General features: G+C 42.1%; 1 protein-coding gene across 2 annotated transcripts; it reads left to right on the top strand.

The window, feature by feature from the left end:
- The first annotated feature begins 1,015 nt into the window (after positions 1-1,015).
- Positions 1,016-13,354, top strand: LOC105013100 (scavenger receptor cysteine-rich domain superfamily protein). 2 transcript variants are annotated; one of them, XM_010874392.5, is made up of 8 exons: positions 1,016-1,112; positions 9,567-9,596; positions 9,791-10,108; positions 10,726-10,953; positions 11,307-11,603; positions 11,737-12,057; positions 12,254-12,391; positions 12,557-13,354. In XM_010874392.5, exons 1-8 carry the CDS (start codon positions 1,070-1,072, stop codon positions 12,895-12,897), a joined length of 1,716 nt encoding a protein of 571 aa, XP_010872694.5. In that variant the 5' UTR covers positions 1,016-1,069; the 3' UTR covers positions 12,898-13,354. The 2 variants fall into 2 exon arrangements, with proteins under 2 accessions (XP_010872694.5, XP_010872693.5); XM_010874391.5 differs by having other exon boundaries at positions 10,726-11,040.
- The last annotated feature ends 10,342 nt before the right edge of the window (positions 13,355-23,696 follow it).

Below are 23,696 nucleotides of genomic sequence, written 5' to 3'. Positions count from 1 at the left end.
TCCTCCATCCATTTCAAAGGGGAAATATTGACCTAATTTTGATAGAAAATCTTACAGACACACATGTTACACACATGGAGAACTACCATTTTTAGTTTTTCAGTTCCTCCTGGGGGGCTCTAAAGAACTGTTTGTGAATAATTGGTTGATATTGTAAATTTACATCTGAATACATTTAATAAAAGGATTTTAGAATCAATAGTGGTGTTTACTTTATTTGTAGTTAATTCCCTATGACATTTTAATTGACAGTGAAAATTATGTTTTTAGGATTGTCCCTTTATTGAAGGTGATTAATCATAATTATTTGGGTAACATTTGTAAAATAATGATATTTTTCTGTCGAATTTTTAGGATTGTCCCTTTATTGAATGTGATTGATCATAATTATTTGGGTAAAATAACGGTATTTTTCTGTAAACATTTTAATGAAGTTTTCTGTAAATTTAATGTTTTTACACATTGTTAGAATTAGGGTATTTTACTCTAATTTTACGGTCAATGTTTGGCAGCCATAGCTGCCAGTCATTGACCGTTTTTTAACAACTTTTTTTCTTACAACGATCGCCGGCTGATTCTTTAGTCTAATACTGCGGGTAATGGAATCGCAGATGACTAAAGAATTCATAGTTAATCATTGGTCTGCGTGACAACAGCTGTAACTTTCTCTTAATTGCTTTTATAGTTTTTAATGTCTATTAAATGTGTGTGTTCTATATATTTTGGTGGAATGTTTTGTATTTAAATATGTTTGCTTGTGTTCTATGCAGGGCTCAGGTGTAAATAAGACTTCGGTCTCATCTGACTTCCCTGTTGAAATAAATGCTAACTGACAAAATACATTCTAGGAGAGTCCATAGAGAATAACATCATATAACAAAAACACAGGAATTTGAGAGTAAAGCCACACCACATAGGCTTGACAGCACAAATGAGGAAGTTAAGCTTTTTACAGGTTTCCTTCTGGTATATTAACATCTCACATTTACTAGGCTTTCTTTGATAGAGACTGATCGCCCCATTTCACCACAAAGTCTGTCCAGTCCTGTAATCCTCTTTCATTTCCACTATGAAGATCGGAGTATGGAGAAGTCTCCTCCATCTGACAATAGGTGAGTTTAAATTGCAAAACATCCCATTTCCAGAATAGGAAGAGAGCAGTGCTTTATTTGAAATTAATGTTTTTAAGTGGTAATTATTAGAAACAGGTACTCAAGAATACTTCCCACATGAATGGCACACGCCTGTTTATATACAGTATACTGTTTATATGCGCCAGAAGCCCAAAGAGCTGAAACCGACATGCTGCAAATCTGTAATTTTTACATAATACCAATATGACATACCATTACGTGTATGAGTCAATACACCCAATCTGCCCCCAAAAATCTGTCTTTCTTATTATTTCAATTCACAAGACAGAATGAACGGGCGCATCAACCATCAATAATTCAATCGCAGCGTTTCAGGAAGCTATGGCAAGCCGTTTTAACATTTATTCGCTATACTGGATATTCCTTACAGATATCTGCAACATAATTTCGCCTAGTCAAAACTCCAATTCAAGATATCTCTAACAGCATTCTGACTAGTCAAAACGACAGTTGGAGATATCTGTAATTCAGTTTTGACTAGTCAGTTTTAAACGACTATTGCCATTCATGTCTATGAGGTTTCTCGTTACAGATATCTTTAAATCAGTTGCAGATATCCGCAATGTCTATTGTTGACATCTTCAACTGAATTCTGACTAGTTGTAATTACAGTTCCGGATATCTATAATTGAATTCTGACTAGTCACGATTCCAGTTCAAGGTATCTTGAATTCCCATCAATTTAAGATATCCTAGATCGTTCTTTTGTGATATCTTAAATAAAATTGTAGATATTTTGAACTGGAATTCTGACTAGTCTGAATTAAATTGAAGATATCGGAAACTGGAATTTCAGCCAGTCATATTGTAATTGTAGATATCTATTATCAAATTATAGATATCTTCGAATTCAATTTGATTGGAGCTATCTCAAATTAGAGATATATTTAACTTTCATTCTGCCTAGTCAAAATGTAATTACAGATATCATGAATTGGGGTTTTAGTTGGGCAAAATTATTTTGCGGGTTATTGTAGTTACATGTAGGAGTCAGGGGAGGGAGTGTGGCTTGCTTGTATTCAAACACATTACTACTCTTCCACCGTATGGCAAGCATTGTCAGACCTGCGTGAGGCCGAAGTTCTAGTTTTTGACAGAATCTTTAAAGCTGCATGCAGTGAACGACAGGCGCTTTTAGCAAGAAATACAGAAGATTTACTTTCATTCAAAAGTTGTTTCGCCACAAAAGCTCGTTCTATTTCATGACATTTTGTAACTATTCTATCCACAACTGAAACCGCCCTTCCTGCTAACACCGAAATGCGTTGCTCGGCCATTATGATCTGATGCCTAGCATGAGAAAAGTCATGAAAAACAATTCGAAATAGTCATAATGACGTTTGAGATATTATTTTGACTAGTCAAAACTAAATTACCGATATCTTCAATTTCCATTTGGGATGTGAACGTGTCGAGTGTCGTTTTCAGGAGGTCATTGCTGATATCTCTAATTCACTTTTGACTAGTCAAAACTGAATTATAACTTTAACTGTAGTTTTGACTAGTCAGAATGACGTTACAGATATCTTGAAACAAAATTCTGACTAGTCACAATGTAATTACGACTAGTCAAAATTACGGTGTTGATATCTGTCATGTTAATTCCGGATAGTCAAGTATAGCGAATAAATGTTAAAACGGCTTGTCATAAGAAGCTGGCCACTGCCACTGGAGGAGAGGCAACGCAAGTATTGTAGCAGCCTTATTTATACAGTCTATGGTAGCAGCAGTAATTTCAAAGGGGGCGTTTCTAAAGGTTTGACTACTGATGGCAACGCTGAACGCTCGACAGCTGTAGTGCAGCTCCTACGTAAGCCTTCAACATCACCCCAACATTGTTTCGTAACACCATGCCAAACTCTCGTCAAGATATGTGGCATAGCTCTGCTGCTCTCTTCTCAATGGTGTAGGCACCCCAAATTGCACTTGCCTCGTACTGGTTTCCTGCCGACGCCAACCACCTTCGAAACTTATTTTCCTCCAATAATTTTTCATTCAAGTTGCATCTCCCCATCTTGGCTCATCCCTGTCTAGCAACTACTTTTAAGATGTCAGGCAGACAGACATCAGTGTTTGTAGCTAGCTAACGTAACGTAAAACGTAAATTAATGGCGGAGTCTCATTGTCTTACTAAGTTAATCAAACAAATACACCCTAATTAGATGTTTACCTAGTGTGTCACTGTTCGTGACAATGGTACCATCAGCCTTAAGGGCACCATCTCCAATTGTAATACCTACAGTAAATCCATGACAATTTATTACTTTATTTCAAGAAATGGAGGGCCGGCACCATGGGATGACATGAGTGAGGGTGCATTTTGTATTAATGACATTTTGTATATCAAAATAAAGAGAATGTCGAACTTTCTTTTGATGCACTGCCTTATTGAAAATCTTTTTTTTTTTTTTAGATACAATTAATAAAAGGGCTAAAAGATGAAAGAGTGTAATTTTTTTTATGGTCCAGATTGTAATTGTAGGGTTTTTCTTTTTCAAGACGGATTTTATGAAGGTTAATTCAATGTGGAAAATATCTACGGTAACCCTTGTGTTATGTTAACATTTTGTTTCCACTCATGTTAGCAGGGCAAATTGGCCCGGGGTGTTAAATCACTACCCAGTACTCACTATTGATATTTTAGCCCCCAACAGATGTTTGACATCCATAACCAACTAATTACTAATATCAATTTTAACATTTACTAGTTTAATTTTTTTATATTGTCCATTTAGACCACATTTACCATATGATGAACACTCATTTTCTTACTCCAAAAACAGAAATGTATCTCTATTTGCTATGATGGACAAAATTTAAAAATACTTTAAATATTTTAGACAATGTTCTGCTTAATAATGTCTAGATATTATGATCATGGTGACAACATCAATGTTTCGGGTCAGTACATGTTACACACAAATCCAAAGTTAGGGAATGAGATGGAGCAGGGCTGGTCATGACGATCTTCACAGAGGCTAGGTTTCTGAGAGGCTCTCACACCCCGTGCTGTTTGTCTGTCACAAGACGTGCTGGTCGTTTGTCAGTAATCTAAGTGAACTACTCTAGAGAATATACAATAAATACAATATAAAATCGCTCAAGTAACAAGGTTGCATGGAATATTTCTAGGCCTGTCTTTGTCTCCCACAAGCTAGTTGCTGATTCATTTTTGGACTTGTAGTCTGCAAAATAACATATGCACAGGGTCCTTAGCAAGCCCTATAAGTAATTTCACCTTGGAAAAGTTATGAACAGTACTTCTTGCACTACACAACAAAGCATTTCCTGTGAGACAAAGGAATATGTTTTTTCCACTCTATCTGCACTCAGCAGTGTTGTGACCACATATTCTGTAAATCATTATTTCATTACTACATTGCATTAAACATTGTGTTATAGGGGTTAATCTTATACCACTTAATACCCTAGGGGGCACTCTAGGTGGGAAGAGTGGTAGAGAGAAAGAGTGACACGTGAGGAGAAGAAGATGCAGCATGGTGATTAAAAGATGCGTTTCCCTGGTTCAGTGTGTGATTCTTTACAAACTAGAATTTGCTACAACAAACAGGATTTTCAACAAACATGTTCACTGGTTCTCCACCACCGGGTCACTTTGACCCTATTTTTTTTATAGTCCTATTTTGTAATTTGGTTGCCTTTCATTTTATATGTTCGTAAACACAATGTTGAGGATAATACCAAGTTTCATTTAGATCAAAATAACCAAAATGGTATTCCAGACATTTTCTTAAAACGGGTCAATTTGATTCTAACATAACTTAAGGGTTAAGTATTTTTGGTTTCCTGTGGTTGTAAGGCAAATGAAAAACATCCTTTTATGTAAATGAGAGGCAGGGTATCTGTGAACAGGCAGGGTGGGACTCATTCACTTTTGATGGTGGCTTTTTCCTGATTCACTTATTGACAGTAACCCACAATATCTAAGTGAAAATAAAATGAACATTTAAAGCTCTGAAAAAAATGAAGAGACCCTGCAACTTTTCCTTTCCAAAAAAGTCAAAAGGGAAGGATTTTAGTGAGGAATAGAAGTGTTAAAATTAAGAGACCACTGCCAATTGAATGCTACTGTTCCTCACTCAAAACAGTCCACTTTTTTGGAAAGAAAATGTTGGTATCTTAATTTTTTCCAGAGCTTTATATTCAGCTGTTTAAATCCTGAGTAGAACTGACCAACATAGCTACTGTAGTGCATTAAGCTGTGTGCTGGAAAACCATAGTTATGTATGGATTCTGGAATTGTGGTGCTTAGGTTAACTTAACTTATTTTGCAACTTAGAACCAATCCACGTATCCCCCGTAAAACATGTTTTTATTAATTGTAAAATTGACAATAGCTATCCTTTGTAAGGGATATGTTGACCAGGCTATTGCTCAAAAGATAGTTTGTAATACTCAGGCCAACACGTAAACTACAAGTGAGAAGAAGAACCTCTCATACAGAATGGTTTCAGAAAGGAAATAGTGTGCTCTAAATATACCATTCGGCTTAATGAAGGGTGTAGATTACAAAACAACACACAGTACTTGTAGAAGTTTGAAAACCAACCCATTCCAGGGAATTACTTTAGTTTTACTATTTTCCACAGTGTAAAATAACAGTGTAATTATGAACAACTAAAAATGTAAAAAGATCCAAATACATTTAATATTGTAGACTCTTTAAAGTAGCCACTCTATGCATTGATAACAGCTTTGCACACTTTGCATTCTCTCATATCAGTGTCACATCCATGCCAGGCGATGATGCAACCTCTCCTAACACCTTCAGTGGTGCTTTGGTTAGTTACAGACCATTACTCAAGGACTTCAGGTTCCTTCAATTTTATTTGTTGTTGATGAACGTGGTCATTTCCATTTCTATAAAAAGTAATTCAAATGTACAGCTGCACAGGGGTAAATATAAAAAAATGGTGAGGAAATGTATATATAACCTGTGTTCCATATTACAGAAAATAATTATAATGCCTCATACCTCTCCATGAACTGCCACCTTAACGTGGTGGAGGGGTTTGAGTACCCGAGTGACCCTAGGAGCTATGTTGTCTGGGGCTATATGCCCCTGGTAGGGTCTCCCAAGGCAAACAGGTCCTAGGCGACGGGTCAGACTAAGAGCAGTTCAAAACACCCCTTAATGATGAAAATATTTTTGAGTTCCGTGACGTCGCCCGGGATGGCGCAGCCGGGGCCCCACCCTGGAGCCAGGCCCGGGGTTGGGGCTCGTATGCGAGCGCCTGGTGGCCGGGTCTTTCCCCATGGGGCCCGGCCGGGCTTAGCCCGAAGGAGCGACGTGGGGCCGCCTTCCCGTGGGCTCACCACCCACAGGAGGGACCATAAGGGGTCGGTGCGGAGAGGATCGGGCGGCAGTCGAAGGCGAGGGCCTAGACAACCCGATCCCTGGACACGGAAACTAGCTCTAGGGACGTGGAACGTCACCTCGCTGGCAGGGAAGGAGCCTGAGATCGTGCGTGAGGTTGAGAGGTTCCGACTAGAGGTAGTCGGGATCACCTCTACGCACGGCTTGGGCTCTGGAACCACACTCCTTGAGAGAGGATGGACTCTTCACCACTCTGGAGTTGCCCATGGTGAGAGGCGGCGGGCTGGTGTGGGTTTGCTTATAGCTCCCCAGCTCTGCCCCCATGTGTTGGAGTTTACCCCGGTGAACGAGAGGGTCATTTCCCTGTGCCTACGGGTCGGGGATAGGTGTCTCACTGTTGTTTGTGCCTACGGGCCGAACGGCAGTGCAGAGTACCCAACCTTCTTGGAGTCTCTGGGAGGGGTGCTGGAAAGTGCTCCGACTGGGGACTCTATCGTTCTACTGGGGGACTTCAACGCCCACGTGGGCAACGACAGTGACACCTGGAGGGGTGTGATAGGGAGGAACGGCCCCCTTGATCTGAACCCGAGTGGTTTTCAGTTATTGGACTTCTGTGCTAGTCACAGTTTGTCCATAACGAACACCATGTTCAAGCATAAGGGTGTCCATCAGTGCACATGGCACCAGGACACCCTAGGCCGCAGGTCGATGTTCGACTTTGTTGTTGTTTCATCTGACCTGTGGCCGTATGTCTTGGACACTCAGGTGAAGAGAGGGGCAGAGCTGTCAACTGATCACCACCTGGTGGTGAGTTGGATGCGATGTCGGGGGAGGAAGCTGGACAGACTCGGCAGGCTCAAGCATACTGTAAGGGTCTGCTGGGAACGTCTGGCCGAGTCTCCTGTCAGAGAGATCTTTAACTCCCACCTCCGGCAGAGCTTCGACTGGATCCCGAGGGAGGTTGGAGATATTGAGTCCGAGTGGACCATGTTCTCCAACGCCATTGTCGAAGCGGCCGCTAGGAGCTGTGGCCGTAAGGTCTCCGGTGTCTGTCGAGGCGGAAATCCCCGAACCTGGTGGTGGACACCGAAAGTAAGGTATGCCGTCAAGCTGAAGAAGGAGTCCTATCAGGCCTGGTTGGCTTGTGGGACTCCTGAGGCGGCTGACGGGTACCGACAGGCCAAGCGGACTGCAGCCCGGGTGGTCGTGGAGGCAAAAACTCGGGCCTGGGAGGAGTTCGGTGAGGCCATGGAGAAGGACTATCGGCTGGCCTCGAAGAGATTCTGGCAAACCGTCCGGCGCCTCAGGAGAGGGAAACAGTGCCCTACCAACGATGTTTACAGTAGAGGTGGGCAGCTGTTGACCTCAACTGGGGATGTCGTCGGGCGGTGGAAGGAGTACTTCGAGGATCTCCTCAATCCCGCCGTCACGTCTTCCATTGAGGAAGCAGAGGATGAGGGCTCAGAGGTGGACTCGTCCATCACCCGGGCTGAAGTTGCTGAGGTGGTCAAGAAACTCCTCGGTGGCAAGGCACCGGGAGTGGATGAGATCCGCCCTGAGTACCTCAAGTCTCTGGATGTTGTGGAGCTGTCTTGGTTGACACGCCTGTGCAACATCGTGTGGCGGTCGGGGACAGTGCCTTTGGGATGGCAGACCGGGGTGGTGGTCCCTCTTTTTAAGAAGGGGGACCGGAGGGTGTGTTCCAACTATAGGGGGATCACACTTCTCAGCCTCCCCGGGAAAGTCTATGCCAGGGTTCTGGAGAGGAGAATACGGCCGATAGTAGAACCTCGGATTCAGGAGGAACAGTGTGGTTTTCGTCCGGGCCGTGGAACACTGGACCAGCTCTATACCCTCTACGGGGTGTTGGAGGGTTCATGGGAGTTTGCCCAACCAATCCACATGTGTTTTGTGGATTTGGAGAAGGCATTCGACTGTGTCCCTCGCGGCATCCTGTGGAGAGTGTTTCAGGAATATGGGGTCCTGGGTCCTTTGCTAAGGGCTGTCAGGTCCCTGTACGACCGAAGCAGGAGCTTGGTCTGCATTGCCGGCAGTAAGTCAGACTTGTTCCCAGTGCATGTTGGACTCCGGCAGGGCTGCCCTTTGTCGCCGGTTCTGTTCATAATATTTATGGACAGAATTTCTAGGCGCAACCAGGGGCCGGAGGGTGTCAGGTTTGGGGACCACACAATTTCGTCTCTGCTCTTTGCGGATTATGTTGTCGTGTTGGCTCCTTCAAACCAGGACCTTCAGCATGCACTGGGACGGTTTGCAGCCGAGTGTGAAGCGGTGGGGATGAGAATCAGTACCTCCAAATCCGAGGCCATGGTCCTCAGTCGGAAAAGGGTGGCTTGCCCACTTCAGGTTGGTGGAGAGTGCCTGCCTCAAGTGGAGGAGTTTAAGTATCTAGGGGTCTTGTTCACGAGTGAGGGAAGGATGGAACGGGAGATTGACAGACGGATCGGTGCAGCTTCTGCAGTAATGCGGTCAATGTATTGGTCTGTCGTGGTGAAGAATCAATCTACGTTCCTACTCTCACCTATGGTCATGAGCTTTGGGTCATGACCAAAAAGACAAGATCCCGGATACAGGCGGCCGAAATGAGCTTTCTCCGCAGGGTGGCTGGGCGATCCCTTAGAGATAGGGTGAGAAGCTCGGTCACCCGGGAGGAGCTCAGAGTAGAGACGCTGCTCCTCCACATCGAGAGGGGTCAGCTGAGGTGGCTTGGGCATCTGTTTCGGATGCCTCCGGAGCGCCTTCCTGGGAAGGTGTTCCGGTCCCGTCCCACCGGGAGGAGACCCCGGGGAAGACCTAGGACACGCTGGAGGGACTATGTCTCCCGGCTGGCCTGGGAACGCCTCGGTGTCCCCCCGGAAGAGCTGGAGGAAGTGTCTGGGGAGAGGGAAGTCTGGGCATCTCTGCTTAGACTGCTGCGCCCGCGACCCGGCCCCGGATGAATCGGAAGAAGATGTGTGTATGTGTGATGTGTGTGCTTCATGCACTGAGAAACCTCTGTTAAACCTCTGTTTTCCACTACAATGTTTTGATTATAATATAATATTTCTCCCTAACAGTTTGTCAAATGGCTTTATCATCTTTGGCAGGTAGGAGTTTCTATATGTGAAACCAAATCTTCTAAAAATATTTAGTAACATGATTGGACATTAAATACAATGTAAAAGTACAAATGTTACTTGTGTAAAGAAAGACATTGACTAGAACACATTTTCCTATAATGTCAAATTTCTTATTTTATTAGTATTCATTTTTCATTATTTTTCTCTTTCCTACATTTTAGCTGAAGAGATCAGACTGGTCAATGGCTCTAGTCGCTGTTCAGGAAGAGTCGAGGTTCTTTACGAGGGCCAGTGGGGAAGAGTATGTGGTCAGAACTGGGACATCAATGACGCCAATGTGGTTTGTGTCCAGCTGGGATGTGGGAGGGCTAAAAGTGTCCTAGATAGTGCCCAATTAGGACACAGGGGTGGTGGTGGGACTACATGGCTGGATAATGTTGGGTGTCGAGGTAATGAGAGTTACCTCACAGAATGTTCACATGGAGGGTTGAAACACCAAGACTGTTTTCAGGCTAAAGATGCTATAGCTGTCTGCTCAGGTAAGAACACTCCCCGTGTTTCTGTCATGACTCACAGATGTAAAATGTATGAAACATTGAAATACTCTTATCACAGTCAATTAGAATCTTGTAACACTGATAAAAGTACTCCCAATTGAGAAGCATACTTTAGTAGTTTTAACACGTTAGTCCAGAGTGAGGAAAAAGTTGATTGAGTGAATTAAATGGCTGAAGATTAATGTCATGTGAAAGATCATGTTTAACTATGTTCAGGACAAGAGAGCGGAATTCTTAAAATATATCAATGGGTAATTTAATTACTTTTACTGAGTACCTTTTAAATGAGCAACATTGTTGTGTACAATGCTGTGTATACACACCTTGTACATCTGAAATGTAAAACATAAGCCTCAACATAGTTTTAACATTTTCAAGGACTATGAAATATCCAACAAATTAGAAATTATACTTATGTGACAATCAAGAATCCTAGAGCAGTAAGGGTTAACAGCCTTTGTAAAAGACCCAATGAGATAGACTTTCACCATGATGGTTCAGGGATTCAATACAGCAACCTTTTGGTTAGTGTCCCAATGCCGTTTCTTGTTACCTGCCAACTTATTGCTTCAAATCATAATCTTCTGTTTCATTCCTAGTTAAACCAAACATCCGACTGGTTAATGGGACAGACCTCTGCTCTGGGAGGGTGGAGGTCTATCAAGCTGGCCAGTGGAAAACTGTGTGTGGAGACACATGGGACCTGCAAGATGTTAACGTTGTGTGTAGACAGCTGGGTTGTGGAAAAGCGCTGTGGGCCCCAGAGAAGGCCTACTTTGGTCAGGGCAGTGGGCCCATCTGGCAGCAGGATGTTGCCTGCTCTGACAGTGAGTGTTCAATCACACAGTGCTTACACACAGCACAAGGAACGCATTATTGTAGTAATGGAAACATCGCTGGTGTTAATTGTTCAGGTAAAGGAGTTTCTTTGAGTCTCTTGTCTAAACTTCAGTTACATCAGGATTTGGTGTGAATGTTTTGACAGATGTAGAAATGTCTCACCAACAGGACAATCCTGTTAAGCATTAAGTATTACTGCCATATTGAGCCCTATTCTGCCACCTAGTGGAGAAATTACAGTTTCACAAAGTCTGGAACAGAGTATCTGGCTAATTCAGTATATAGTCCAGCAGACTGTTCCCTCAGTTAATGTAAGTTCACTGGATGTTTTGACCTACAGGTTTGGTCTTGCAGAAGCCTTCCCTCTCCATAGACCCGTCCTATTCTGACATCTTACATGGAGAGCAGGTCCAACTCACCTGCAATCTCCCAACCCTCATCCCATGTAATGCTGTAGAATTCATCTTCAACCTGAATGGAGACTCTGTCATGAATGTAACTGTTGGATCCTCACAGTCCAGAGTTATGTTAACCCAGTTTAAAATGGATGCTTCACATCAGGGCAGATACAGCTGTCTCTACAGAACCACCTCTAATGGCCAGGCCGTCAGCTCTCCTTACAGTAACTCAACTGAAGGTGAGATAGTTTGAGAACAATCTAATCATCATAGTTTTGCAGAGTCTTGATGGACTGATTACCTTCTCCATCACACATACAGGATTTATGAATGGAATCACCACTGTTAAATTCCTATTTATATTTTCTGCAGTGGTCCTTCTACATCCGAAAATCTCCCTCATTGCTCCAAATCGTTCGATTTTCTGGGGATCTAAGGGGTCAGAGGTCACCAGGGGTCACAGCTTCTCCATCACCTGCTCCATTCAGCCACGGTATCCTGGAGGTCTCTTCCATCTGGACTTCTCTGGCTCCAACAGGACTGAGACTAAGCCAGCAGTCAACCACTCTGCCTCCTTTCACTTCCCTGTTGCAGGGTATAAACATGAGGGGAACTACAGATGTAGCTATGAAGTCAACGTTTCCACTTGGGCATTAGGGTCAGCTAAGAGTAATCTGACCGTCACCATTAGAGGTAAAATAACACAAGCTTTAAAATCATCCTTCATCAACCAAAATGTAGAACAATTTGAGTATTCTTACATGAGTTATTATCCTTCATGTCAAGTTTATAGTTTCTTTTATGTCCTATGAAAAGTAACTTCCATTTGTCCACTTCAACTTCTTTACTTATCTTTATGACTTTTTTTTAATACCTCTATTGTCTCCAGCATCCATGGTCCCCTTCATTGCCTCTGGAGGGACTGGTGTGCTGATACTGCTGTCACTGTTTCTGGTTGTCCTCTATCTAGTCAGGAAGAGGACAAGGGGGAGCAGGAATCCATCTACAGAGACCAACCAGAGAGAATGTAAGTGTTTTACTATAGTGATACTCAGAGCCAGAATCTGAACTTGAGTTTCACCTCGAGATTGGAAAGATCAGTAGATTTTCTGTTAAAGAAACACTTCTGTTGATACTTACATTATTTAATTTCGAAGTTGCAAATATAAAAATCCCAACATTCATGCAATAGGTACTGAGAACAGATACAACAGGTGGGAGGAAAACGAAGAAGAACCGGACTATGTGAATCTTGAAAACCTGTGTTACGGGAAATGTCCGGAGAGAGTGAATGGTGAACTGAACAGGGAGAAAATCACGAACAACTATGGAAAAGCAGAGGATGGATATGTCAATGGGAAGGAGCGTGAAGGAAAGGAAGAGATTCAAAATAAAGGTGTTTTGGGGGTGTCTTGTTTGTCAATAATCAGTGACAGCCCTGATGAAGATTATGTTAATGTGTCTGTTCAGGACAGTACTGGACTGCACAGCGTGAATGAGGACTTTTATCAAAATGTTTCCAAGGTGTTGTAGAAGACTGACCGTACTTGTACCGCTACTTCTCACTCAAGTATTTCATTTGCATCCACACATGATTTGATTATATGTGACATGCAGAGTAATAGCCAATATCCAGGGGCTGTATTCTCAAAACATCTTAAGGCCAAAAGTATCTCCTTACTTGATGATTTAGAAGTAACTCTTTAAACAAAATGGGTGTGTCAGTCCTAACTTTAGGACTCCTAAATTTTTGTTCTAAGAGTATTTCACAAAGATTTTAGCACTAAAAGCTGCATCTAAATCTGTGAAAAGTTAGGAGTAGTCAAGAGGACACATAAGTCACTAAGTCGTAAACAATCCTAAAAGGGCTGGTGCCAGCAATGGCATTTTACACTGTAATGTACATTTGTTGCTATATTTGTACATCTTTTTTTGCTATATTTTTGCCATGTTACAATATTTTCATTGTTCAGAATGATGCTGTGTTACTCAGTGCATTTGATAAATAAAAGACTTTGACTTGATTCAGGTACTTTGGACATCTTGTTTGATGCAACATTTATTGTTGGATGGAATAGCTTGAAAGTTTTAAACCCATTTTGCCAACAAGAAGCATTTGACTGTGGGTATGAAAATGTTGGTACCTTAATTAAAATATCTGAATATTACATTTTAACAGTGGGGACAAGACATACAGTGGGGAGAACAAGTATGTGATACACTGCCAATTTTGCAGGTTTTCCTACTAACAAAGCATGTAGGGGTCTGTAATTTCTATCATAGGGACACTTCAACTGTGAGAGACGGAATCACATTGTATGATTTTTAAATAATTAATTTGCATTTTATTTAGTTTGGCCCTCCTGTACTCCATTCGTTACCTGTATAAAAGACTCCTGTCCACACACTCAATTAAACAGACTCCAACCTCTCCACAATGGCCAACACCAGAGAGCTGTGTTTTGACATCAGGGATAAAATTGTAGACCTGCACAAGGCTGGGATGGGCTACAGGACAATAGGCAAGCAGCTTGGTGAGAAGGCAACAACTGTTGGCGCAATTATTAGAAAATGGAAGAAGTTCAAGATGACAGTCAATCTCCCTCGGTCTGGGGCTCCATGCAAGATCTCACCTCATGGGGCATCAATGATCATGAAGAAGGTGAGAGATCAGCCCAGAACTACACGGCAGGAACTGGTCAATGACCTGAAGAGAGCTGGGACCACAGTCTCAAAGAAAACCATTAGTAACACACCACGCCGTCATGGATTAAAATCCTGCAGCGCACGCAAGGTCCCCCAACCCATCGCATGTCCATGCCCGTCTGAAGTTTGCCAATGACCATCTGGATGATCCAGAGGAGGAATGGGAGAAGGTCATGTGGTCTGATGAGACAAAAATAGAGCTTTTTGGTCTAAACTCCACTCGCCGTGTTTGGAGGAAGAAGAAGGATGAGTACAACCCCAAGAACACCATCCCAACTGTGAAGCATGGAGGTGGAAACATCATTCTTTGGGGATGCTTTTCTGCAAAGGGGACAGGACGACTGCACCATATTGAGGGGAGAATGGATGGGGCCATGTATCGCGAGATCTCGGCCCACAACCTCCTTCCCTCAGTAAGAGCATTGAAGATGGGTTGTGGCTGGGTCTTCCAGCACGACAACGACCCGAAAACACACAGCCAGGGCAACTAAGGAGTGGCTCCGTAAGAAGCATCTCAAGGTCCTGGAGTGGCCTAGCCAGTCTCCAGACCTGAACCCAATAGAAAATCTTTGGAGGGAGCTGAATGTCCGTATTGCCCAGCGACAGCACCGAAACCTGAAGGATCTGGAGAAGGTCTGTATGGAGGAGTGATTTTCTGGATTTTTGTAGATTCCGTCACTCATACTTGATGAGTACCTATGATAAAGATTACATGCCTTGTAAGTGGGAAAACCTGCAAAATCAGCAGTGTATCAAATACTTGTTCTCCCCACTGTACAAGAGCACAATGAATGCTTCGAGTTCATGAACAGACATGTCCGACGTGCTCCTTTTTTGTGTGCACAAATAAGACTCTGAAGTGCTGCAGCATCTGCACACCCCACAAAGAAAACTGTCGAGTGCACTGCCAATGTGTCCTCTGGCTTGGGTGGTTGGGCCTGCACCCTAGGTGAGGATTTTCTGCGATGGTTGACTTCCTGATGTGCTCTCATTGCTCTTTTCCACCCAATTCGTGCCGTCCCTCCCAGACCCAAACACCTGTCTCGCAGTGGCAAAAAGGATTGGAGGTGGCAGCTCAATATCTGAATCAGACGAAGACCCGAAATCCGACACGTCGGTTTCGGGATCTATTTCTGATCCTCCATCTGGCTCCATCTCATGTAAATCTTGCAGCACTGGCTGTTGATGTACTGATATAGCCCAGAACTGACTGCTACCTGGGTGTCTCCATTGACATCATTGCTATTCATTAGATTAGATAAGATTAAACTGTATTGTCATTGAACAAGTACAGTATAACGAAATGCAGTTATCATCTAACCACAAGTGCAAGTAGAAGAGGAAAACATTGTGAAACAATTACACTGCAAAAAATGTCTGTCTTATCAAGTATATTTAACTTGTTTTCAGGTAAAGAAATCGAACCATCCTTAAAATAAGGTACATTTTTCTTAACAAGCTAGAATATACCACTCCTTTTTAGAAAATATGCCTTAAATATAATGTAATTTGTCTTGTTCCATTGGCAGATTATTTTAAATATCTACAAATAGTGAAATTGTCTTGTTCCATTGGCAAAAAGTTATGCAATGTAAGAACAATGTATGTTATAAGTGGTATGTATAAATGTGCAATGGAGGCAAATTAAAAAGTGCAAGGTAGCATCTGCAACTGAAATGCAAGGATAGCATCAATGAGGTTCCTGAGGTAGACATGTACATGGAACAACTGAAAAATTTAAACAACATGTACACAATTTCAAAGAATAGCCTACATGAAAATATGGAAAAGTCGTTTGTGGATTGTATTGATGAAAAACAGTAACGTGTATTACGTTTGTTGAATTGTTCAGGATATAGTTTGTATTATGTTCCAATAACCATTAATTTGTTGATAAAGAATACCGTTGGTATTCCGTTTTGTGAGCAATTATTTAGCGTAATACAGAAAATAAGTACAGAAAATTCATAGATAGATGATTGGATGTTTGATATTGTGTTTCTCTTTCTTTCCAAATGAAAACAGCAACATGTAACACATTAGTTGAATTGTCAAGGATATAGTTTGTATTATGTTTCAATAACAATGAATTTGTTGATTGGTAAAGAATATCGTTGGTATTTCGTTTTGTGGGCGGAGGGGCAGTGCAGGGTAACATCCAGTTAATCATGAAGAGAACCTGCTCGGAGCAGGTTAGAGATGCAGCGTTAAGTTGCCATGACAGCCTCGGGGAAAACCTTTCCACCTTTCGTAGTACGGGTTAATAAGGAGGTAAGACCGTTGTCCAGAAGACACTCATTGACATCCTCCACAATGAGGGTAAGCTACAGAAGGTCATTGCCGATGAAGCTGACTGCTCGCAGAGTGTTGTATCAAAGCATATTCAGGGAAAGTTGACTGGAATGGAAAAGTGTGGTGGGAAAAGGTGCACAAGCAACACGGATGACCGCAGCCTTGAGAGGATTGTCAATCAAATCCAATTCAAGAACTTGGGGAAACCTCACAAGGAGTGGACTGAGGCTGGAGTCACCACACACAGATGTGTTCAGGAAATGGGCTATGAGTGATGCTTTCTTAGTGTCAAGCCACTCCTGAACCAGAGCGAATAAGAAAAATAACTTGACCGTTGCTCAGTGGTCCAAAGTCCTCCCTTCAGATGAGTACATTTTGCATTTAATTCGGAAATCGAGGTCCCAGAGTCTGGAGGAAGAGTGGAGAGGCACAGAAACCAAGTTGCTGGAAGTCCAGTGTGAAGTTTCCACAGTCAGTGATGATTTGTGGTACTATGTCATCTGCTGGTGTTGGTCCACTGTGTTTTATCAAGTCCCAGAGTCAATGCGGCCGCCTACCAGGAGATTTTAGAGCACTTCATGCTTCTATCTGCTGACAAGCTTTATGGAGATGCTGATTTTCTTTTCCAGCAGGACTTGACACCTGCCCACAGTGCCAAAACGACTGGTAACTGGTTTGCTGCCCATTGTCTTACTGCCAGCCAACTCAGAATCTATGGGGTATTGTCAAGAGGAAAGTGAGTTACACCAGACCCAACAGCACAGACGAGCTGAAGGCCGCTATCAAAGCAACCTGGGCTTCCATAACACCTTAGCAGTGCTACAGGCTGATTGCCTCCATGCCACGCCGCATTGCTACATTTGCAGGTGTTTCGAGTTAATTAGATGAATAGAGCTCTTCTCAGGTCGACATATCTGTATTCTAAATGTTTTATTCAGATATTTTGAGATACTGGATTTTTGATTTCCATGAGCTGTAAGCCACAATCATCAACACTGAAACAAAAAAGTCCTGAAATGTTTCACTTTGGGTAATGAATCTAGAATATATGAGGGTGTCACTTTTTGATTTGAATTAGGAAAGAAATGACCTTTTCCATGATATTCAATTTTTTTTAGATAACCTTTAGCAATAGCCGTCTAGTACTGTAAACATTTGTACAGATCATTACATTGAACTCAAGTAGCTATTAATGTATTAAAATAAAACAGTGAATAAATGCATACATACAGTATGTAATTCATCCTAATGGAAGGCACTCATTTGCAATAGTTGTATAACCTGTTAGATAAGGTATTATAAGCCATTGGCTTACTAATGATCTCCTTTGTCTGAATGGTGTGTTCATCTACTCACAACTAGAATGTTACTGGGCCCAGTGTAGGCAGCCAAACATCTGCAGCAGAGTCAAGTGCAGTGGAGGTGGGAAGACAACACTGAGAGACACACCTACCAGTTTATTAATATAGTGGCTCTAATTAACGCTTAATTAACCCTTAGGATATGAGGTACCTGTGCATGTGTGTCACACAAGAGATCACACTCACACACTCACACACAGATCACACTCACACACATACCCGTACCCCACACACACACACACACACACACACAGATCACACATACCCGTACACCACACACACAGATCACACTCACGCACCTACCTTTACACCACACACACACATCACACTCACACACCTACCTTTACACCACACACATACATCACACTCACACACCTACCCGTAAACCACACACACAGATCACACTCACACACCTACCCTTGCACCACACACACAGATCACACCTACCCTTACACCACACACACAGATCACACCTACCCTTACACCACACACACAGATCACACCTACCCTTACACCACACACACAGATCACACCTACCCGTACACCACACACACAGATCACACCTACCCTTACACCACACACACAGATCACACCTACCCTTACACCACACACACAGATCACACCTACCCTTACACCACACACACAGATCACACCTACCCTTACACCACACACACAGATCACACCTACCCGTACACCACACACACAGATCACACCTACCCGTACACCACACACACAGATCACACCTACCCGTACACCACACACACAGATCACACCTACCCGTACACCACACACACAGATCACACCTACCCTTACACCACACACACAGATCACACCTACCCTTACACCACACACACAGATCACACCTACCCTTACACCACACACGTATGCACACACAGACATTTAACATACTATAATTCACAAATAACTGTAAAGCATAAAGGATTTAAACATTTTGAAGAGTGTTGGTACACACAAAAAAACACACACACAACTATTACTGCTGCTGTTATTTAGAGGTTTTGCTTATTTTGTAGTATTTATTTTCTATATAATTCTACCTTTTCCTATTGTATATGTATATATTCCTTTTGCCTTTCGTACTGTTATGATTACTTGTTTGTATTCATGTGTATTCCAGTGTTGAGAGCAATCTGCGATAAACACTGCAACGTTTACATCCTATACTCTGGACAAAGACTTTTACAGCCAGCCACTTGTTGCTGAATTACTTAACAGTGTTATGGGTCAATAGGAACATAGCATGCATCTATTAAAAATTCATTATTAATCAATCAATCACATTTATTTATAAATCCCTTTTTACAACAGCAGTTGTCACAAAGTGCTTTTACAAAATACCCAGTCTGAAACCCCAAGGAGCAAACAACAACAGTGTTGAATTTCAGTGGCTACGAAAAACTCCCTAAGAAGGCCAAAATTTTGGAAGAAACCTAGAGAGGAACGAGTCTCAGAGGGGTGACCAGTCCTCTTTTGGCTGTGCATTTTAAGAGTACATTAACTAGGATGTTGCTGGAATCAATACCGCCAGAGTCCCCTGGTCTTCTAGTACCAATGCTGTGAGGAAGAACGCTGTAGGCCTAGAGACAGGGAGGAGTGTGGTAGAGGCGGGAAGAAAACAGTGATACACCAATGTACTTTGGGTTTGTAATTAACATATGACAATAATCGTAATGATAATCGTAACGATATCTACATGTAGATACATTTAAAATGAATTGTACATTATAACAAGGAGAAAGACAGACACAGTTCACAGAGAGTGACAACAGAGATGAACAAGTAGAACCAAACAGACAGTGACACAATGAAAAACATACTGTTCAATGACAGTGACAGCAGACAAAATGCACAGACAGACAGCACACAACAGCCGTACAACATAAAACATATAGTACTGTATATGTGCATAAGATATCATTTTTTTGTCCTATTTAAAGAGTAGTGAGCTTCGTCTGCCATTAACTTATAAATTAAAGGTTTAAATAACTGTGACATACTGTACTGCTTATATATTCTTTTGTTAGCTCCCCCATATGTACACATGTAAGTAGCCAATGTGTGTGTCCGTACAGACATGGTAATGTGGGCTACAGTGACAGGGCAGAATTTTTTTCCCAGTCTGCCCATGCAACCAACCTGTTCAGATCATAGACTGTATAAATAATGGACGATGCCCTTTCGCTCTTTTCCATTGGTGAAAAATGAAGCCACCAGTGTCCTGATACGGCGCTGACATCTTGGACTTGCGTCTGCGCCGATAGCGATCTTGGGACCAGTTCTGCGCAGTAGTTATGCGCAGTAGCAAGAAGGAAGTAAAGCCGTAAAGCCGCGAAATCAACTCTCCCTCGCAGAATGCGCATACCGTAATCAATCGCAAGTCCAAGTACAGTACAACCTTTGCTTGTTAAACCTAGACGATATGTTATAGCCTAACTTATATCATGTTTAACCTTAATTTAGAATAGGCCTAATACAAAAATTATTGGTAACTTCTAGCTAACGATCACCTGCTAGCTATTAACATGGCTATTAACGAGGCTTGTTGTCTTTTAGCTAACGTTAGCTAGCCCATTACATTTATTTACTAATTAAATAGCTTATAAATTTAACTTACCGAAAAAAATTCAAAGATCGATTGGAAATGCCAGATCGGTTAACAACCCATTATGTCTGTGTGAAATTATATAAATTATAGAAATTTAGAGATTAAATGTAAAGTTCCAATCTCCTCAGTCCTCCGAAGATTCAGTGGCTCCTCGGCTCAGATAGCTGTCAATCACAGCTGTGAATCACGACGTCACACCACCGTTTTTAGAGCATTAAATAACTAACTAAAAACAAACTTATTTTAAAAACAAACTCTTGAATTTACATTAGCGTGATACAAACTACAGTAAATGACAGAAACCAGCTTCGGAAAAAATATATTTGAAGGGTAATTTAATTGTTTAGTTGGTCTTGCGTCCCATTGAATAACATGGGGAGGGCGGGGTTTATGACCTATACTGGGACCACTCACCAGGGGGCGATAGAGACGTTTTGGCTTCACTTTTCAGGGCTTGTGCGGCACGCTTGGTTCAGATAGAGCGTTTTGTGGCTGTTCATTGGTCAGTTTGGTTTCAAATATGACCCTGTTGCTTACGGCTAAATCCAGGGGCGCGCTTCGCGTCTACAAGTTAAGGTGGTTGTGCGTGAATTGGATTAACCGCTCCGAAAGCTACTTGAGAAAAGTGCAATACTGACATCAGATCTGAGTTGCTCTTAGTTGCACAACGACCAATGGTCTTGCATGACTAACGGCCTATCAGATCACAGATGTTTTGGGGCGATTAATCTGTTTTCTGATAGACCGTTAGACAAGTAGATCAATTCAATAAAGCAGGACTATAGCCCGTTGGTTGCCATGGCCACCCCCTGGACACACCACCTGGGAATCCTTTCAACAGTGTCGCTCACCTGGGAAAATAGTGCGTAAAAGAACAGACAGATTGCACACCAGAGCCAGGGACACGCTTTAAGCTATACAAAGGGGAAGATGGCACAGGTCCAGACTACTCCTCAAAGTCAGGAATCCAAAAAAAACACTATCTTGCTAGCTGTTACCTTGATTTCTATTGCAATTATTTCATTAAAAACTGTAACTATTAGAAAAAAAGCTCTCACATATTTTCTAAAATCTTTGTGACATTTTTTTTATTAACAATGATAAAAGCTATCTACACTGAAGGGCTCCAAATGCAATCTATATGTTATTTGCTTACTATAATACATTTTATTGGAGAAAGAACATTTCAAAATGTGTTAATTGCAGTATATGAGCCAGGTTCTTGCACAACTGATTGTATTGCTGGAATAAGGGGTCAGCAGAAATCTAACAGAAATTTACCTGAACATAATTTCAACCTCTCCTAGGGCATAATTTGAAAATTTTGGCTTCCTATAACATAACTACAAAGGTTGTGGGCAGCAAAGTTTTTGTCTGTCCTAAAAAAATCCCAAGGCATAATGCGTTTCCATTGTGATGGGAGTCAAACGTGGGACCAGTTGTTCCAGTCTGCGTCTCTAACCACTATGCTATTTAATAAGGATCGGTCAGTCAGTCGATCACTCAGTCACTCAGTCAGAGACATTGGCTCTTCTAGGCCGGGCCCACTTACGCGGTCCAGCAAAAATTCTGCAATGATAAAACAGGTGAAACAGATAGCATTTTTTATTTACAAAATGGAGGCTATGCTGTGTCTCTACTGGACAGAGGACATTTTGCTGAGGGTTATCTGAGATGATTATGTAACCTAAGCTAATTGCTAAATATAACAGATGAAAGTTAGGAGGTGAAACCAATGACCACCACTGCAGTTTTGTCGTAGTGAAGTTCCAGTTCTTTTTTTGTGCAACACAGTTATTGATGTGGATATTACAGTGCAATGTAGACATTAGGCAATATTTTCTGTCAAGAATGCAAAACAATTGTCCTGCGACCACCTTATAAATTACTACTACGGGTAATATAAAACATGTATGGATAGATCAAGTACCCTGTGAGCCTGATGGCTTACATTTGGGGGGTCTGACTCCTGGATTGTAAATATAGAGGTACACTGACATGAATTGAGATGTGGTACAGACAGTCAATATGTACGTATTTTGCTGATTTTCCTACTTACAAAGCATGTAGAGGTCTGTAATTTTTATCATAGGTACACTTCAACTGTGAGAGACTGAATCTAAAACAAAAATCCAGAAAATCACATTGTATGATTTTTAAATAACTAATTTGTATTTTATTGCATGAAATAAGTATTTGATCACCTACCAACTAGAAAGAATTTCGGCTCTCGCAGACCTGTTAGTTTTTCTTTAAGAAGCCCTCCTGTTATCCACTCATTACCTGTATTAACTGCACCTGTTTGAACTCGTTACCTGTATGAAAGACACCTGTCCACACACTCAATTAAACAGACTCCAACCTCTCCACATATGGCCAAGACCAGAGAGCTGTGTAAGGACATCAGGGATGAAATTGTAGACCTGCACAAGGCTGGGATGGGCTACAGGACAATAGGCAAGCAGCTTGGTGAGAAGGCAACAACTGTTGGTGCAATTATTAGAAAATGGAAGAAGTTCAAGAAGGTGGTCAATCTCCCTTGGTCTGGGGCTCCATGCAAGATCTCACCTCGTGGGGCATCAATGATCATGAGGAAGGTGAGGGATCAGCCCAGAACTAAACAGCAGGACCTGGTCAATGACCTGAAGAGAGCTGGGACCACAGTCTCAAAGAAAACCATGTCCAGGCCCGTCTGAAGTTTGCCAATGACCATCTGGATGATCCAGAGGAGGAATGGGAGAAGGTAATGTGTTCTGATGAGACAAAAATAGAGCTTTTTGGTCAAAACTCCACTCTCCGTGTTTGGAGGATGAAAAAGGATGAGTACAACCCCAAGGGCACCATCCCAACCGTGAAGCCTTCCCTCAGTAAGAGCATTGAAGATGGGTCATTGCTGGGGTCTTCCAGCATGACAACGACCCGAAACACACAGCCAGGGCAACTAAGGAGTGGCTCCGTAAGAAGCATCTCAAGGTCCTGGAGTGGCCTAGCCAGTCTCCTGACCTGAACCCAATAGAAAATCTTTGGAGGGAGCTGAATGTCTGTATTGCACAGCGGCAGCCCCGAAACCTGAAAGATCTGGAGAAGGTCTATATGGAGGACTGGGCCAAAATCCCTGCTGCAGTGTGTGCAAACCTGGCCAAAAACTACAGGAAACGTATGATCTCTGTAATTGCAAACAAAGGTTTCTGTACCAAATATTAAGTTCTGCTTTTCTGATCAAATACTTATGTCATGCAATTAAATGCTAATTAATTACTTAAAAATCATACAATGTGATTTTTTGTATTTTTAGATTCTGTCACTCACAGTTGAAGAGTACCTATGATAAAAATTACAGACCTCTA

Source organism: Esox lucius, chromosome 11 (genome assembly GCF_011004845.1).
Source record: "Esox lucius isolate fEsoLuc1 chromosome 11, fEsoLuc1.pri, whole genome shotgun sequence".
Classification (NCBI taxonomy): Eukaryota; Metazoa; Chordata; class Actinopteri; order Esociformes; family Esocidae; genus Esox; species Esox lucius.
The sequence above is the reverse complement of the archived record's forward strand: the minus strand, read 5'-3'. Positions and strand labels throughout refer to the sequence as shown.

Bases quoted from the DNA above. Each gene is read 5' to 3' on its own strand.
- LOC105013100 (XM_010874391.5), top strand. From the start codon at position 1,070: ATGAAGATCGGAGTATGGAGAAGTCTCCTCCATCTGACAATAG. The intron at 1,113-9,566 runs GTGAGTTTAAAT...TCTCCCTAACAG, and splicing joins TCTCCTCCATCTGACAATAG to TTTGTCAAATGGCTTTATCA. The intron at 9,597-9,790 runs GTAGGAGTTTCT...CCTACATTTTAG, and splicing joins GGCTTTATCATCTTTGGCAG to CTGAAGAGATCAGACTGGTC.